Below are 19,266 nucleotides of genomic sequence, written 5' to 3'. Positions count from 1 at the left end.
AGCAGTAGACCCAGGGAGCGGGCAACAGGATGCTAGAGGAAACAGAGACACTGGATAGCACCACTCTAACTTGTCAGTCTGCTGGATGTTGTCATCAGCTTGGGTCGGTGTGGATCATCTAAGGACAAGAATTCTCCTTTAATGTAATGTCTCAATGAAAACGTACCCAAAATATGCTTATAAAATCTGATATACCTTCAGGATATTTCTAAAGGTCAGGCTTTCAGGACTATTAATAAAGCCTGGTTATCCTTGTATTGAAACATAAACAGTACCTACAAGACTGTTAGAAACTGTGCTTCAAATATTACCTCTCTCTAGTAATATCACTACCTTATGTTCTCAATTATTATTTCCATGAGTTTTCTCATGTATATTCAAGTTATCTCTCAAAACTGAAAAGTGGACAAACATTTATCAGAATTGTATAAACCACAATTACGCTAATAAGTCACTTTTCAAACATGGACCAATATCTATGATACATATATATGTATAATTATAAAATAGCAACAGTGTCTGGCAACAGCAATAAAGTGTCCTGATTTCCTAGCAAGGATGCCCTGAATAATAGAGAACTTATACTTGATGTCTTCAAGACGGCCAGAGATATTTCCATAATGCAGTGAGAGTGATGTATGTTCATTGGCATTGTAGTTTCTGATTTTGAGCTCAAGCACCTATATGTAGTGTGTTCACCAGGGATGGGAAGCTATTTTCCAAGTGGTACCAGCATTCTGAGTATCCCCAGAACCAGTGGAATCCTGCAAGCTCAAAGTATTTGCTTGTTGGTTTGACGAGCATGGAGAGCTTCGCTTATATTCTTGACACAGATCATGACTTCAGGTATTGCCAGTTTCAACAATGCATCTGTTAACAGATGCCAGTTTCCAACATCAGCGTTATCTAAGGATATGTCAAATTCACCTGAATAAAAAACAAGGCTGGTACAGTGCCTCGTTTTTAACATCACTCTTAAATCTGTTACCAGCATTAAATCTAGCCAGAAGCTACACGGTATGACAATAGACGGAGTAGAATATGAAATGTTACTCTAATCTGATGATGCTCCGATCTTCATCTTTGGATCACACCTATTGAGAGGATCAACCTGGTATGTGGTCAATATGTTTTGGCCTGGATGTGGAAAACTATGTTAGTGAAAATGCATTTGTTTGCAAGTGAAATTTACTTTGAAAGTTATCACTAATGACGAGACAATATATTTTGCACAAAGAGCATCAGTGTAGTCAATGGACAAGACACAACCAGCATCAAGGTAGAGACTTTCATTCTGTAGTAAATTCAGAGAAGACATTTTGAGATGTGGAGATAATAATTGGAAGTCTATAATTGGAATTTGTAAACTGATATTACTAAATACAGTGCGCACATCTTTCTGTTAGTGCTGAGTGTTTGTTTTAACATTTGAGGTCTTCTTCTTAATAATTAAGGCATACTTGACAATTATCTCCTGTTGAGGAAGCATATAATATTAGTTCACACAATGCCCATATAAGCAGGTATTCACTATTTCTTCTTTGCCAAATGTCCACAAAATGTGGCAAGTAGCTAGTGCTGCATATCACACGAGCCTTGTCCCATCTCTGTATATCTGCAGCATAAATCTTTATTATATGTGGACATCACTGCATGGCATAATCTAATGCCTAAGAGAGTACAGAAACGTCTCTTGTTTATCTGGATAATGAAAGACATTACTTTGAGGTGACATTTATCTGAGATTAGGATTGCTCATAGTAGGGAAGGTTACACTCAATGTAACTGGAAGCCAGAGAAGGTGTACATTGCACTACTATGCTCTTACACCTACCTAGAAAGTGGGTGCTAGCACCTTAGTTACATTATTAAGAATGTGAAGGTCTGGGTGTGTGGAATTGTCTCTACTATAAGTTTGGAGCTAGGCTCCTTGACAATCATATAGAGGGTCATTCAGCTAAAACCAGTTCCCTGTTAATGTATGGTGATGAAAATGAGGGCATGATGGGAGAGGAAAGGTGAAGGAATTCGAAGGCCTGCAGATGGCACTGGACAGCAGGCATTCATCAAGAAGTGAAAGATGGTGCAGGCTGATGGATTCTGGAAGGACAAAGAGTTCTACACGGAGCCAGCCTGAGGGGCATTTCAATCTCTCCCTTCAGTGACCCTCAGAAAGAAAGACCTTTGGAATTGTGTGAGTTGTAGTGTGTCAAGCCGAGTGTACCAGTTCCAGGAGCTCTGGAGTGCTTCCCAATGCATTCTAGAAACTGCAGTCCATGGGAAGAAGCTTTGCTATTTTCATATTTCTAGGAATTGTCATAAGTGCGATCGTAGGGAAGATAAGGTTTCATCGCCGGTCCTGATGTTTATTGCAAAAGGGTTGTATGTCAGGATACTGAATACAGAAATATCATCTAACATAGATGTTGTGTCTTTAATATCGTGTACAAAAATATCATTCCATTTGGTGTAGATTCTCATGAACTCCAACGGGGCGGTATTTTTGTAACTAATATTTGGAGCACAATATTCATGTCAGACTTTATAGTGACAGCAATATTCTCTGGTGCCACGCCTTTTCCAGAAAGACAAGCAAGCGGACAGATATTTGTTAGCGCTGGGAACTGGATTGGATATTTCTGATCCTTTTTTAAAGGTTTACACTAGGAATCAAAAAGGGGTATATTTGCAGCATGGAATGGACACAGCAGTTATGTGTGTCTAGGTAACCTAAAATGTACACATAGCAATGTTTCAGTTCACTTGGATTTAATGAATGAATGAGGCATGTAGCACATCATCAGCTTCTTCAGATTGATTCTGCAACTAAATTGTTTTAGGCTCCTACAATCTGAGGCCCAAATTTATCAAAGCACTGCATTGCCCTTTCGTCAATCTGAGGGATGCATGGGCAACACAATGCTTAAGTCAGATTTATCATGCCACGCAAGTCCACTTTGTGTGGTCCTGCGTGGCCTGGTAAATTGTAGGTTATTCAAAGCAGTGTAAGTCGCTGTCTTGCCTTACTCTGCGCAAGGAAGCTGTTACATGGTTGGAGAGTGGGTGTTCTCACGCATCCATCCATGTATTTTGGTGCATTCCCAGATTTACAAAGACAAGTAAACCTGGGAATGTGTCAAAATGATATGCCTTCCAGATAGATGTCTTTATTTCTCCTTCTTTTTCCCTTTCTAAGTGTGCTGCATTTTACAGCACACTTAGAAAGAGGAAAAAGCCTCTAAGAATTGCTTTCCTGAACAAAATCAATCTTGGGTGTAACACAGGCACCCTTGCACCATGGTGCCAGAGTACCTGCGTTGGGACTTGGCAAACACATTTGCACAGTAAACATGATGCAGTCCTGCCCTCTCCATTTGATAGAGCACAGCAAGTTGTCTTCTTGCATTGCGCTGCATCAAATTTTGATAAATCTGTGCCTCAGCCTCCAGATATTCATCTGAGAGTGAGAAAATGGAGCAGATGCATTGAATGATTTCCTTGGAAGCACAAGATGAATCCTGATACCAATATTCAATAACCACTGGATTAACCATAACCTTGGGTTCTTTTGGAGCAGCATGCTACTCACGATAAAGTGCTTCATCAGTAGTAAACGCTATATAAATCCAATTACAATACAATATGTTGCAGATCATTCCGTGTTGCTGGCAAAAAGAGACGGGTGACTCCAGTTAAACTGCTGCTACACTTATCACAGAAATACTCTATCAGCTTCATGGCTTTTCATTGCATTGGTCAAGGAGCCAGAAAATATGAAAAGTCAAACAGAGGAACCCTTAATTGAAACCTGAAAGTTTCGCTGACATTCCAGGAGGGCAGAAATCAGTTTCCTTGTCTTTTGAGATAAAAATACAGACTTTCACCAGAAAACTCTAAGCTGAATATTTACGGCAAGATGTCATATTCAAATGTCTGGAACATTAGCAAAAAAAGTGTGATTTGTGCCTTCTAGACAAGATGCCTGAAAAGCATTGATAAAATTCATAAATCATTTCCAATAATTTATTAAAAGGAACTGATGGGAATTTTCAAAGTAAAAAAAGTCCACACTAAATGTAATTTACTTCATGAGAATATCAAATTATTAATGTGAACATTGGTGGCTCGTCCCCATAAGACTTGTGGTTTATGTCGTGTCCACAGTTCATTGGGATTTGTCGAACCAAGACTGGAGGGCTCACAGGCCAGCACAATCATTTATTTATGTATATAATTTTTCGGGGGATATTTACAGTGCACATTCTCCTGAAGTATCAGGGCACTAAAGATCTGAAGATGCTAAATCCACCAACTTCAACATTCAGTGAAAATTGTGATGTGGGAAACAATCATGTTTTTGACTATTTCTTAAATTCCATCAACCTTGATTCCTTTTTTTAGCATGGGGAAAGTGTTTTCCAGAGATTGGCTGCAGACACAGAAAAGGATCTTCTGCCAAGTGTGGTTCATTTAAAACAGGAGACATTAAATCTCCAGGTTTTCACTGATCTCATATGCGGCCAAGGATTTTAGAACTAGAATCTTACACACAGAGGAGTGATCTTACTGTCATATACAGATTTCTGAACTAAGCATAAGGCTTTGAATATCACCCTACACATGACTGGAGTCAGTGGTGTTTCACCGAGCCATCCACCACAGATTCAAATATCTAAAGATTGAAAATGAATCTGGCCACAGCATATTTAACTAATTGTATTTTCTTTACAAATTTGACATAAATGCCTAACTCGGTGGCATAAAATGAATGGAAACAGTAAATGTTGATTTGACTTTGAGAGACCCAGATAACCAGGATTAAAACAAGATTGGATGTGAGCCAGGCCTGGCAGGTTTGAACTTTCTCAATCCAGAAATGTCTTGGGTTTCAATTTTCTCAATCTAGAAATGTCTTTATTGTGAACTACCCTGTAAGGTTTGCTGCAGTAGTCCAGCCTAGTTTTTGGCACTGCAAGGACCTGCTAGTTTAGTAACTGTAGCAGATGCCCTTATAACAAGCAACGCTGCTAGAAGACGTTTTTGGTTTCTTACCGTGAGTTACAAGGATGAGGTCATCACCTGTTTGCTAGCCTTTTGGACAAGTGTTGTGGAGGATCCCAAAGTGATCTTGTGGTGTCAAGGTATGGTATATATTTTGTGAGTGTAGCATGCTTGGGTCGTCTGTTTGGGAGAATTAATGTTTGATGCACAGTTTTCTAAGAGTATGCATATTCCATCAGGAGTCAGGGAGCTCATTAAGAGGATAACTGGGAATCACTAACATCTATCTTCTGGTAGGGGTTTTGTCCATATGGAGCTTAGTACTAGAATTTGTACGTAATTAAACATACTGAGCCTAATTCTCCATATGTAGAAAGTAGATATGACTGCTCTTGCAGTAATGGTGTGGTAGTGCTCGTTCAGCCTGACCCATAAGTAAGACTGCTATCAGTGTGCCATTGAGCGGCAGCCAGTTCTGGTGTGTCCAGCGTCGGACGCACCTCAGAAAGACTGTGAATTGTAGCCGGTCTCTAGAGCCGACTTTTAGAGTGATCAGAAGTTGTGTGAAATTTGTATAAATATGAAGATAAATGTAGATTCCAGTGGCACAGTTCAGTGGAGCCATTTAACTATTAACGATGGTCCACCAAAGAGAGGGTCCTGGGGCATGTTGCAATTAATGCTGTAAGTTTTGAAAAGGAAATAGTCCAGACTGTTTTTTTGAGGTTGCTCTTCGAGAAACGAGTATAGCCTTTTTAGGGTTAGTCCTCTATTTACCAGGGTTTTTGATAGGTTGGCTATCAGTGGGCCCTTCTGGTCTATCAGTGCGCTGTGATTAACAGCACTGAAGGCCAAGGAGACATCCAGTGCAACAAACCTACATGCATGGCCCCCATTTAAGGCAGCAGTAGCTCCTTTTGAAATTTGTGAGCGTAGTGTCTGTCCCTCAGGAGGGACAGAAGCAGGTAATGGGACCATCCACAGTGTAGAGAATAGAAGCATTTCACCTGTCCCACGTGTCTAACAATCACCAACACTAGAGCATCTGGGGCAGTGGTTCCCAACCTTCTGAATTCTGTGGACCCCCACTTTATCATTACTGGAACCCAGGGACCCCCACTGAATCATTATTGGATTCGGGGGATTCCCCCCTGAGTCATTACTGAAAGCTGGGGGCCAAATCTGTTCATATTATTTAATTTTGTGAGCAGTTGCGGACCACCTGAAGAGGCTTTGCGGACCCCCAGGGGTTCCCAGACCAAAGATTGGGAACCACTGTTCTGTAGTGTTCCTTTGATGATATCTGCTTCAGTTTTGGGACTTGTGACATCTTTCACTAGTTGGCCCCTTGGCTGTTGTTCTCCAAGAATGTAGTGAGTTCTCCAGAGACCACCTTTTACAGTATTTTGAATTAGAAGGGTAAGCTAGATTAATGCTTTTAATTTGCCAACATCTTGAGTTTTCCTTCCTACATTTTGGGAGAAGAAAGACTCTGGAATGTTTGAGCTTCAGGTGGGCAATATCCATAGATATGGAAGTATTTCTGAGTATGGTAGTGAGTGGAGAAATGTGGCCGAAATTGCTGACAGTTTTTGTTGCAGATGGCTGTTTTTTGAAAGAAGAAATCATCTTTGCAGCTGTCACTGTGTGAATGGGATGGAAGTTTACGATGCGAGTGGGACACACCAGTTAAGTGACACAGTGAAAACCGATGAGAAGTTAGAATGATAGCTTATATGCATGAATGTGCCAGCGGTTCTATACTAGGACAAGTAGTGGCGGCATTATAAATATGGTTCACATGAGGTGTCATATTATAGATGTTTCAATCCAATTTATCAGGGCCAGCTGACCTCAGAGGCAAGCAACCTCTGTGGGTTGTCTGTAGTCACAACATACTTGCTCAAGGCTATGTTACTCCTAAAGACACGGGATCTACGATTCACGTCATCTCCATACTCCATCAAGTTCCTTCTTGATCTCAATCTCATTAATAACTGTACCACTTCAATTGGGCATTTATTACTATTAGACAGACGTCTTGTGCACTCAGTTTATACCAGCCTTCCTAGATAAGTATACAGTCATACAAATTAGTTTAGTTTAGTTTATGGGAATTATAAAGCGCATGGCTACCAGAAGGCATCCCAGCACTGAGTTGGGACCGGTGGGTGACGGGATCAAGACTATACTAAGAACAGTGCAGTTTTCAATTTTCTACAAAGGAGAGTTTGGATGTATCTTGGCAAAGCTCTAAGGGGAGGGAGTTCCAAAAGTTAGCTGCTCTACAGGCAAAGGGTCTCCCCATCTGCATTTCTTAGCGCAGAAAGAGTTAATTTAAAAAGCTGATGAAGATCTAAGTGTTCTCTGAGGGATGTAGGGTGTAACAATTTGTCTGAGAAAGACCGGTCCCTTGGTTCTAAGAGCTCGGTGCACAAAACACATAGCTTTAAAGATGGTGCGCTGTTCAATAGGAAGCCAGTGAAGAGAAGCCAAGGCCGGTTTTGCAGACAGATAACTAGGGGTGTCCGTAAGTAGGTGAGCAACTGCATTCTGCACCACTTGCAGTCTCTTTAAGACATAAGAGGGGGAGCTCAGGAACAAAACATTCCCATAGTCGAGACGTGACAATATAAGGGCCTGGATAAGAAGTCTTTTGGCAGAAAAAGGAAGAAGCTTGAAAAGTTTCCTAAGAATTCTTAGAAGGCTAAAGCAGGTGGCTGCACGTTTTTGGGAATGACATTCCATTGTGAGATGTGAGTCTAGCCAGAAGCCCAAACTCTTTATAGTTTCTTTTGGCAGGGGAAGTTCTTTAAACCAATCAATAGCTGGAGGAGAGGACTTGAATAAGTAGGGATTCCCAACCATCATAACCTCTGTCTTTCCATCGTTGAGCTTGAGTTTGCTATCTGCCATCCATCTGGCAACATCTAAAAGACAGGAGGATAAAGTGGCCTGTTCTAAGTTGGCCTTGGTAGAAAAGGAGAAGACCAGCTGAGTGTTATCAGCATAAGATACGAAGGATAATCCACGGGGTTCAATGATTTTTGCCAAAGGGGACATACAGATGTTAAAAAAGAGTGGGGCTTAAAGAGGAGCCCTGTGGCATCCCACAACCAAGGGGCAAAGAATTGGAGAGAAAAGACTGATCCGAGACTTGAAAGGTCCTGTCCTTCTGGAAGGAGGAAAGCCACTCAAAGGAGGTCCCTACAAATCCCATCTGAGATATTCTATGTAATAGTATCTTGTGATCTACAGTGTCAAAAGCGGCACTCAGATCTAATAGAATGATTACTGCGTATCCATCTGAATCCAGGCGTTGATGGGTATCTTCTGTGACGGCCAAAAGGACAGTTTCAGTACTGTGTAAAGGTCTAAAGCCCATCTGGGTATGATCCAGAAGATTATATTCCTCAAGAAAACCTGTAACTTGTTTATTAACATGTTTTTCAATGATTTTGTATTGTATTGGAAGGAGAGCAATTGGTCTTTAATTACTCAATAAAGTTGGATCAAGCCTTGGCTTCTTGAGTAGGAGTTTAATAACAGCATGTTTCCAACACTGTGGAAGCTGACCAGAAGTAAGAGAGTTATTAAGAACTGTGGTTAGGACAGGCACTATGATGTCCAAGCCTAAAGCTAATATAAACGGTGGAGCCAGGATCAAGGGGAGAGGCTTATTTTATAGTTTACAGCCATAAATAGTTCACTACTAGGTCCTCCGTCAGGGGCTAAAAGATAGAAAGAGTGGCTCTCAGAGGATGGAATGCATCTTAGGGTATCAATTTGGCCTCTTGGGAAAGGTTATGAGGAAATGTTTTTTGAATACCAAGAATTTTCTCTTGAAAGAAGTCTGCTAAGTTCTTGCTATTATTATTTTAAATAATTAGGCAAGGGTGCATGTATCAACCACAAAGGAGGCACTAACCTGAATTACTAAGTAAAACGCTACGGTTTAAGGCTGGCTAATGAATGCCAGAATAAAAATAAACCAGTGCAACTAAATCAACGCAACTATCTTGCGAACACATATGGCCCCAAAGAAGCACTCTAATCATGGAACACGTGTTGGCCTGATTCCTCATTAAAGATGAAGCCTGAATCTGAGCGTTATTTTGAACAATCATTAATAATTGTATCTGCACTGAGCACAGAAGCCTACCTCACCGAACCATGCACACAGGACTATAGGGTAATCCAAGGACTTTCTGAGGTAAATTAAATGAGTACAACCTGCGCTGTGGAACAGTAATCAGTGGTGCTTAAAGACCTGTGACATACAAAACTAGAATGATCTAACAATACTTACCAGATTATCATGTAAAAGACATATGTGGAATAACACAATTAACTCTCTTAAATGTCCTGGATAGGGCACCCCAATTCTCACAGGTGGTGCCAATCATTAGGTGGTTGAGGGACTTGAAAAATAGTGACATCCCAGGTTCCTGGACAAAAGTACGAATACTACTTACAAGTTGTTTACTGTAGCACAACATAACCAGGGAATGCATAAGATGTAGATGTTCTGTTGTCCTGCAACGGCACTTCATACACTTTCCAAAACACTGTAGCTTGCTACATCACGGGGGTGCGTGTTTTTGGAACAGAGTTGAATTGCAGAGTGCCTTATATCGAAATGTTTTGGTGTCATTTGTGTTGACCAGAGTGATGCTCTTATCATGCCATTGGTTGCTGTGACTAAGCTTTAGTGGATAGAGTATGAGTGAGGGATGGAAAACAGGCAATTTACATTAATTTATAGCTATATCTGATTGGAAGGGGGTGGGTGGTGAGTATGGCTTATGTTGTGGGATGTTTGAGTGGTGGAATGCACTCTTCCTATGGGCCCGGCCGTGTCACTGTGCTTCTGCCCATGGTTTTGTCTACTATCCACAGGAAGCCACTGGTTTCAGGCAGCCAGGGATATCTTCTATTGAAGCAGTGTATGGTTCAACAGCAGTAACATTACGATAAAATGGCTGCCTGTTTGTCCTCTCTTCGATAGGTCGCAGGGTCACTCTCAACTTCAGGAGTGACAAAGGTAGAGAGAAGAATAACGTTTATTGTGATTACCTTGAATAGAAATAGACAAATATATATAATGCAACAATAGATTTGATTTTCTTTCCAGTGGTGGTTACCGCTACATGGCACACGTACAACAACATCTTACATAACGGAGAAGTGGAAAGGCAGATGATTCAGAGCATTCCGGACTATGTGTCGAGTAGCACTCGGTGACTATTCTTTACCAATACAGTATTTCAGGTCTTTTTTCACCTGCATTTCCGGGACATAGCCGACACCCTCATGGAGATGATTTTACTCCCCTAGAATTGTTGACCTTCAGTTCCCCCAGGTTCATATTGCTTCTTGTGCTTATGCTTGGTGCACATGAAGTCTGCATGCTGAATACATGATGTTCCCAAGAAGGACACATTGCATGTTAGACAAGACAGTGGTCTCTGTATCACTTCTGATGCCACCCAGGTATTTCTGTTTTTGGACAGATCGTATATCCTGCACTTTGGACGCGACATAAGAGTTCTTTCTTTGGTTCTGGGGTGCCTGAAATCCACATCCTGTGTTCTGCCCACGTGCTGCTGACCAGACATGCTCTCCCTTCCGTAAATGCAAGGAGACAGGGAAAGCACCAGTGAATATTTTCTCTACTCTATGTGGTCAAGGTTATATTTTTTTGAAGGTACCACAAATATGTGGTCTGCCTTTCACGAGTGCCTCAACATTGCCGTCCTTCATACTCATCTTGATTTTGGAAAGAAGATCTGCAGCATCAAGTATGAGGAAGCTGACCTAAAGGAGAAGATAATATGATTGTACCCTGCCTAGAGGACAAGCAAGTGGACTCACTATAGAGGGCAAGAGCTGCATTTCTTCTATGGACAGCCAAATGAAACTCCATGAAGACTGAATCGAGGTGAAAACGTACACCAGAGTATTGATGATCTGCATCATAGATCATCTGACCTGAACCTAAGACTCAAAACTGACAACAGAATAGCAAGATGGTTGAGGACATGCTGGAATCACAGAAGTATGGCTCCTGCCGGTGATCCAGTGCTATCCCTGGACCTGGCCCAGGGCACCCACCCATGTCAGTGGTGACTGGGTCCCATGTCCTAGTGATGGAGCTGAGACAAGTCTGTAGAAGGTTGCTGCACCACCATTCTATAAGCCGCATGGAAACTTAAGGGTTCTTTTCTGCCTTCTTAGTCCTAGTGGGATGGGTGTGTTCTGTTGGGTGTCCTGGTCATTCTGTGCTCAGAACTTTTGGAAACATTTACCTAGAATGTAAAGCTCTCAAAATATCATTGTCTGAAGGTCAGGTTGCACCGTAACCCTAAACCATGTTCCACTACTGCCTCAGATGGGCAACAACTAACCTAGTGTTAGCCTGCCCTACTGCCTCAGGTGGGCACCAACCAGCCCAGTGTTAGCCTGTAGTCCGAACTACCTTCACCGTGGCCAACTGTAAACAAAAATATAGGTGCCTGTCGATTGTAGTTCTCATTGAGGCCAAACCTTGAGGTATTATCCCAAGAGACAACATACACAACTTATAACAACTTCAGTGATAAAAAAAGTCCCCTTTATTTAAGAAGGTAGTGATAAATTACCCCCCAAAAGCGGTGGTAATATAATTTCTTCAATAAGTGTAATTTCCACCAGAGGTTTGTATGCTGAAGAAATTGCCACAATTCTTATTTGGGCCTTATTATCCAGACTGAGGAAATTCCCATATAGAAACAATATTTCATGAGGAAAAAATTAGGATACAATTTGCACAATATTACCCTGGCTTGGATAAATCAGGCTTTTACTGTTGAGGTCTTAAAACTGAGGTTCATTATTGGAGCCTTTTAAAATCTATTGTGATCGAAAAATCTTCAATAAGAATGTCTAAAGGACTCCATCCTATTGCTTCTGTAGTCCCGGGGCCAGTAATACGAGCCACTGGCCCATGGGGATGAAGAGATCCGATGTAACTGCAGAATGGTGCTTCAGCCAGAGACGTCTGCTGCAGAAAGGTGAAGTACGACAAAAACATGAAGGAATCGTTGTGGAAACACGGATTCCCGTATCCTATTCCCCAAACTCCTATAGTCACTAGTCCCATCCCGTGAGTTTCAGATGGAAACGCTGAAGAGCGAGTGGACGGTACCGAGCAGAAACTCACCTAAACTAATGGACGCCTAAGCGCCTACTGAAATCTTTAGTAGTTTAATGCTCTACTATGGGATCAGGATAGAAGGGAAACTTTTTCAGAGGACGGGCCCACTGAACAACATTACAGGCGTACTTAGATGTCAGCATAGCACCAGGTTTCCCTTTGTGGGGGGGGGGGGGGAGTGGGTGGCAGTAACACTTGGTTGCAGAACTTGAAAATATGAAAATGCTTTAGATAGGAGCAGGTTCTGCGAAATGTCAAAGATTGCTGAGATCCACAGAATGGCACAAGTACAGCAGCTCCTCTCATACGGTTCTTCTAGAGATTCACAACGCTTTTCAGCATTCACTACTGCTGGAGATGTCCAACTTGGCTCTGTGAGATTTTCTCAGCCATGGGTCTGAGATGATGATTGTTGGCACGTAGAATTGTTTTGTGGACTTATTTCACTAAATAATTAAGCGAATCCTGAGGTGCAAATCTCTCTGCATAAAGTGCCTCTAGGCACTAAGGATTTTGCTCTCGGAATGTTACAACCCTTTATATAGCTCGAAAGTGATTGTCTGCTGCTAAAAGACTGATCAAATAGCTCATTCCAAGTGAACTTGGCAGGAGCACAGCATCTGCACTTTTTTAAGGCGGTATACTCAACACATGGCTTCAAACGGATCGACACGACCCACAGCTGTGGATAGCTCGCAATGTTCCTGTTGGTCAGCTCATGTAATAAGCCCATCTCTTACTAGACTCTCCTCTCAGGGGCCTATTCACTAACTGCGTTTTGTGGCACGTAAAGTAGTGCTACTTACTACAAAATGCAATTCACCAGCCTGCCAGTGTAACTCGCCACCTTCACATCTCCTACATCTTCTATGAGGAGATCCTCACAAGTGTAAGTTTACTACATAGTAGTAAAAGTGAATGGTAACAGGGGTAGTGGTTGGAAAAGGAGGCCTACTTACTACTAAATGGGAGAGATTTAGGAAGAAGTAAGGCGGGTTTCAAAGAGGACTATGGTGGGGACTAGGCAGGCGTGTGCACCTATCCACCCTACCACAAGCCCGCTGCAGGCAGGCGACCTCCCACTGCGCATGGCCTACAGCTTGCACATTGGTAGTTGGTCGCAGTGTCAGATCTACTGATCTATGACCAGACCTTTTTTTAAATTCATTTTTTCTTTTCATGGTTTAGCAGTGGTTTAATTACTGGGTGCTGCATTGTCAAGTGCTGGTATTGTGGTGCCTGTGACCAGAAATATATTTCTTTTTACCTTTAGGAAGTGTCACTTTGGGACTCTCCATGTTGCCCTAGGGATAAGGACATGCCCACCCTGACACCTTATGTGGCATTAATTTTTTGTTTTTCATCCCCAACCTAAGACTTTCTTTAAACGCTAATTTCTCAAAAACAGCTGAATGGATTTAACAAATAACAAAAAACACACTTTCTGAGTGAAGTGCTAAATTTTGCCAAATTTGGTGTAAGAAGGTTTAGCTGATTTTCTGTATCAGAGAGTAAACGTTACTATTGTATTGTATTGTAATCGTATCTATATAGCGCTTACTACCCCTGACGAGGCGTCAAAGCGCTTTTCGATGAGTAGCACGCTACTCTGGAACCCAACAAGAATTAGTGATGGATTAGTATCGTTAAATAATGAGTACAGTTTTAGTATTATTATGAGTTAATTTGAGCCGCGGATATGAGAGTTTGTTAGTTAGATTGACTGGAGTAATGGAGGGGTGGAGGAGGAAAGAAATCCAGAAGTGTTAATTGGGAGTATAGGAAATAACATGGGAAAACACGCTTTTCGCACCCCACGTTTTTTTGCTCCCCTGCCTGATGGATGGGTGAAACTTTTCATGAAGGAGCCAAAGTGTATGGATGTTTTTTATGCAGTTTCATGCAGATACGTCAAACAACACAAACGTTATCAAAGAAACTAAAAATCCAATTCCTATTGAAACTCTGAGTTACATATAACTCCACAGTGGTAATATATATTATTGATTTCATTTTATTAGCGTGCACGCACTCAAAAGTTCTCAGTGTGTTTTAACCGCAACTATTGAGATACAGGGCAGCTCTTTGACAGAAGATTTCTCAATCATCAAGAGTGAATATGGAATTTCCAGTTCACCTTAATACTTCTTTCAGTTAATGGGATAATGTGATATGAAATAATACAACATATGTGATATATGGAGATAGGCAGATTGTAATATGCTATTTAATAACATTATTGCATGTGAAAATGGCTGTGGCTCATGAGCGATGAAGCCTAGAGTGGGTCAGAATGCCTGTCAGGATGCCCATGTGCCCCATCAATAATAATAACAAATAGCATACCAGTGAGTGTGTAAAAATATATTTTCTCATGTCAATTTCTAAGCACTGTGGTAATAACCTGGACTTTGATGGTTGCACTGTAATAATAAATGTGCATATCTTGTTTATTAGAACACTTGTTCTCAATAACTAGTTTTCTGCTGCATTTATTTTTCACTGGCAAGTCATAAAAAATAACATATAGCCTTGTCAAGTTAATGCTACAACCTTTTCCAGAGAGTCTGAAGACACCTGGCATGTTATGCCCCCTCTGGCCTGTATCCCCATCCTGTATACTTACCGTCAGTCTTCCCCTCTCCTCCTTTGGCCACCGTAGAAATTTCAGTATCCCATAGAAACAATAAGCACTGAATTTGAAAGACTGATTTAGCACAGTGGCTGATTTGGACAACACATGTGAGGTACAAGCCCATCACAGAAAATCCTCTCCTTGCATTAGACCAGAGTTAGTTAAAGTTTCCAGTGACATAACCCCATTTTCATTTAGTAACCCAAGCCCGATACTGTTGCTACCCCACTTCCTATAATTTCTACACTGATAAGTTGGTAAGGAACTATTCTGAATTGATCCGGCCTTATTGGGCAACTTGATCACAGCCTTCTGCTGATCGCTGATCACTGCCTTCTGCTGTCCTCACACTGGATTCCTTACTTGTGAGGTTGAGAAGGAGCTTGGTGTTAGTACTCATGCCTCGGTGTGCTACTGGACTACTAATTGTGAAAAGGGGAAAGGTAAAACATCTTAGAGGGACAGTAATTGAAAACAATGCGCCCTACGTTTGTATCCTGTTTCATACTACAGTTGAGTCAATACCGTCCTTCTGTTTTCCTGCTCTCCTTAGGGTGCTTGAGAAACGGCAAAAGCATGGGGAAACCATCGAGCTCACTGAGGAAGGAAGACCCGTGGTTGCAGAGGAGAAGCGCCAGCCACTCGTGGACTGTACCTGCTTCGGGCTCCCTCGCCGGTACATCATCGCCATCATGAGTGGTCTGGGATTCTGCATTTCTTTTGGCATCCGCTGCAACCTGGGTGTGGCCATCGTTAGCATGGTCAATAACAACACCGTCTACGAGAAAGACATTGCCCACATAGAGGTAAGAATTCAGTGGCACGTGGTATAAAACCAACAAGTTCGACTATGATGGAGAGACAAAGTATGAGCACAACGCGTTTTTAAGCTTTTATAGAGGTAACAAATGATCTTGGCATAATGTAGAGTTGTATAAGTCAGTCAGTAAGGGGGAAGAAGGGCATATGCAAGAACCATTTGTCGCGATGCACTAGGGCTAGCAAAGCAGTCTAAGAAGGAGACAGATTATCTAGAACCAAAATATCAGCTTGTTCAATATTAAAGTCCAACACATTATCTGTAAGAAGAACAGGGCCCATTAGGGTTGCAGCCAATGTCACCCTCTACCAAATATACCCTAGTCCGAATTATTTATTTTATTGTAATTGACTCTTTCAGTTACCCGTTAACCTCTTCATACATTCACCCTCTTCTATCATGCATCTCTTTCCAAAGAAACTTGTTTACAATTTTCTCAATTTATGAAAATGAGTTAATCTCATTCTAGTACACAGCAGCTCTACAATACCTTTTGTACCCTCGCCATACAGTTCTCATCCCTTCTATCTATCTATCTATCTATCTATCTATCTATCTATCTATCTATCTATCTATCTATCTATCTATCTATCTATGCATCCAGTCCTACCTTAATTCATTGCCTTGTTAAACCTCTTCCGTATCTGCTCACTTTCCTTACTTTTTAAAACCTAGTTCTCTTTTTCCCTTATTGAAAATACCTTTCAATTTACCAGTCTCTTTCTACTGGTCTACCTCTAGGTCCCTCTTGTTTTGCAACTCCTAGATTGCTGTGCTCTCTATCTTTCTTTCATTTCTTTCTCCATTCTCACTCACTCCTTTTCAGTACTCTCTATTATAAATCCTTCTGGCACGTAAAGTAATCCAGGCTCTCCATCCAACTTTCCTCAATTCTCACTCTCTCCTCCTAACTGCTGCGTATTAGTAAATATTATATATCCTTCCAGCATGTGAAGTCCTAGGGGCTCTCCATCCTACTTTCCTCGGTTCGCACTCTTGCCTCGTCAGTACTCTCTGTTAATAACTATCATACATTCTACCAGCAACTTTAGTACTACTGACTCTCTATACAGATTTCCTCAGTTCTCACTCTTTCCTCTTCAGTACTGTCTACTAGTAACTATGACTCATTCTTCCTTCACGTAAAGTACTACTGGCTCTCCATCCAACTTACCTAATTTCTCACTCTCACCGCTTCAGTACTCTCTATTAGTAACTATCATAATTTTTCCCAGCACGTAAAGTAAAGTGCAGTGGTACGCATATCTTTTTAGAACTATTTGCTGATGTTGACACAGTAGATGATCATACTCTCTCGCACTGTCTCTCCATTTTTGGTTTCTCTAATGCTGCTCTTTCGCAATCCTTGTATTTGTGTATCAGAAGCACCTCAGGCCTTCCTAACGAGAAGCCCTGTATCTTGCTTGTATCTTTGCAAGGAATTAGAGATACCAAAGTCTCAGTTATTCCGGGAGTTGGACTCTATTAATGGGAATTCTGAGATTTTGGAGAATAACATGCAAGAATCTGACTAACTATGTCAGTTCTTGCATGTTTACCCCAGTAGGTGAAATATCTGGATAAAATGCTGCAAAGCTTTGCTATTCACCCTAAAGCTATAATTCCAATGGTGCTGGTAAGTGCAGTTATTTGCCCCATTGGAATTAATGGGTAATGAAGGCCTCAATGTCTTGTTCTGGAAGTTTGTGCACCCCATCTCAGACTTTGCTAGAGGGACATTTAGGGCTTAGTCATATGCCTCATCTCTTATTTCAAACCATAACCTACCTGCTAGTCTTTCTTACTTAGAGCTGTCTTCCTAGGAATCTGATGAAATCTTTGTCAAACTCACCTCTTTTCTCAGCCAGTTCACAACTCCAAAATGTCCCCATTCTGGCCCCTTCAAATGTTTCCATGAAAATGTAAAAAGAACTTGATAAGACAGATAGAAGTTAGAGGTGTGCTTCTCCATGGATAGAAGTACAGCCGGGGTTACACGAAAACATGGACATGCCAAGGTCCAGGAATTCTCTAAAACAGTGGTTCTTAATTTAGGGCCTGTGGACCACTGGGGGCCCATGATGCTTACTCAGGGGGTCTGCGACTGTACTGAATAATTAAAAGTTAGATCAATAATGTGCATGAATAAGGAAACAAAATTGAAAATGTAATTTTTTAAAAAATGTTCTGTAATTGTGAAGGAATTTAAAATTGGAGGCTAAAAATTACTTTGGTAACTGGTTATAGCCCTAACGATACCTCCAATGTCACACACCTTCTCCTCATCACACTGCCAGGCACTGAGCCCCAAGAAGAGGACCTCTCCAGTCGCTCATACGCGTCACCAATATCCTACCCACATAGCATTGCAACAAAATACCGCAACACTCTGCCAGCCACATTCTCACATTTTGTAGTGTGCTACACATCCGGAAATGACCTTCGGCTCACCACATAAGGATGCAGAAGTTTGAAAATTCTACAGTATAATACATTACACTATTAACATTACACACATCAATGTAATTTCACATCAATTTAAACTACATGGATTACCAATACCTCATGGGTGCCACTTTACTCACTCCATCCAGACCCTTTGAAAGCTGATATTATACACATTCCAGCTTCTTCATACTAGCTTTTCGTCTCTTCTCCGTTCTCTGTGGGGGTGGAAAAACTGTGAGGAAGCCATGAGGTAAGTGTTATATTAAACTGGCAGAACACAGTGCGGGCACGTCTGATCCCATCTGTTTTCATCGCCCGCCACCCCCCAACTTCTCACTTTCAGAACTCTCCAGCATTCTCACAGTCACATATGCTCACATTTGCAGAAATGCTCTTACACACGTCTCCACTGTTCAACAAGACTAAACACACACACACAGGGGTGTGTGCGCAGACACACAGACACTCACACAAACACACACACACAAAGAGTCATATTCTTCGACTACAGCCACATGTCTCTCACAGTTGTTCCGAAACAAGTAGTCCTACCCAGTTCACATCACAGGTTACTGTCCCAAGAACTATCCTCGTCTTCAGAATCTCTGCATATTACACTGGCAATACCATCTAGTATTAACAGTACAATACCATACGGTATTCCTACCAGACCATAATAATCACCACAGCCTTTATAGCTGGTACCACTGCCAGCACACATTAGTATCCTTTTCACAATCTGCACTCTGACATCCGAACTTTTAATCTGACAGGTTTACCTTACTTTGCCTATTAGATTTCTTGCAAACCCCAAAATACTTTGCATCTTTAATGCTACATCTACACCACCCGTCATTTGACTGACATCAGTCTTCCCTACAACGTATGTTCTTCTTTTGCAACTCTGCGGATCACAGTTGTGTCACTGCAGTGCACCCCCTCAAAAACTCAAAAAACTCAAAAGGACCATCACATATGATGGAACAAGGTTGTTTCCGTAAGCACTGGTGTATACTGATCTCAACTTTCCATGACATTCTCAGACAACTTGATAAATTATTAGCACCCTCTATTTGGCTATTTGCCTGGGGATGATATAGAACCACTTCCTTTTGTTAAATCATGCTCCCTCATCCTGTTATTTCAGTTCTTCCAGAATTTCACTCA

At 41.4% G+C, this 19,266-nt stretch overlaps 1 protein-coding gene across 1 annotated transcript in view; it reads left to right on the top strand.

The window, feature by feature from the left end:
* The window catches only part of SLC17A7 (solute carrier family 17 member 7), a 239,168-nt gene that overhangs the window by 109,598 nt on the left and 110,304 nt on the right, over positions 1-19,266 (top strand). The window contains exon 2 of the mRNA XM_069200817.1: positions 15,385-15,637. Coding sequence (XP_069056918.1) covers positions 15,385-15,637 — 253 coding nt within the window. The remainder of the gene's footprint in view (positions 1-15,384; positions 15,638-19,266) is intronic.

Source organism: Pleurodeles waltl, chromosome 7 (genome assembly GCF_031143425.1).
Source record: "Pleurodeles waltl isolate 20211129_DDA chromosome 7, aPleWal1.hap1.20221129, whole genome shotgun sequence".
In the NCBI taxonomy this organism is placed as follows: domain Eukaryota; kingdom Metazoa; phylum Chordata; class Amphibia; order Caudata; family Salamandridae; genus Pleurodeles; species Pleurodeles waltl.
The sequence above is the reverse complement of the archived record's forward strand: the minus strand, read 5'-3'. Positions and strand labels throughout refer to the sequence as shown.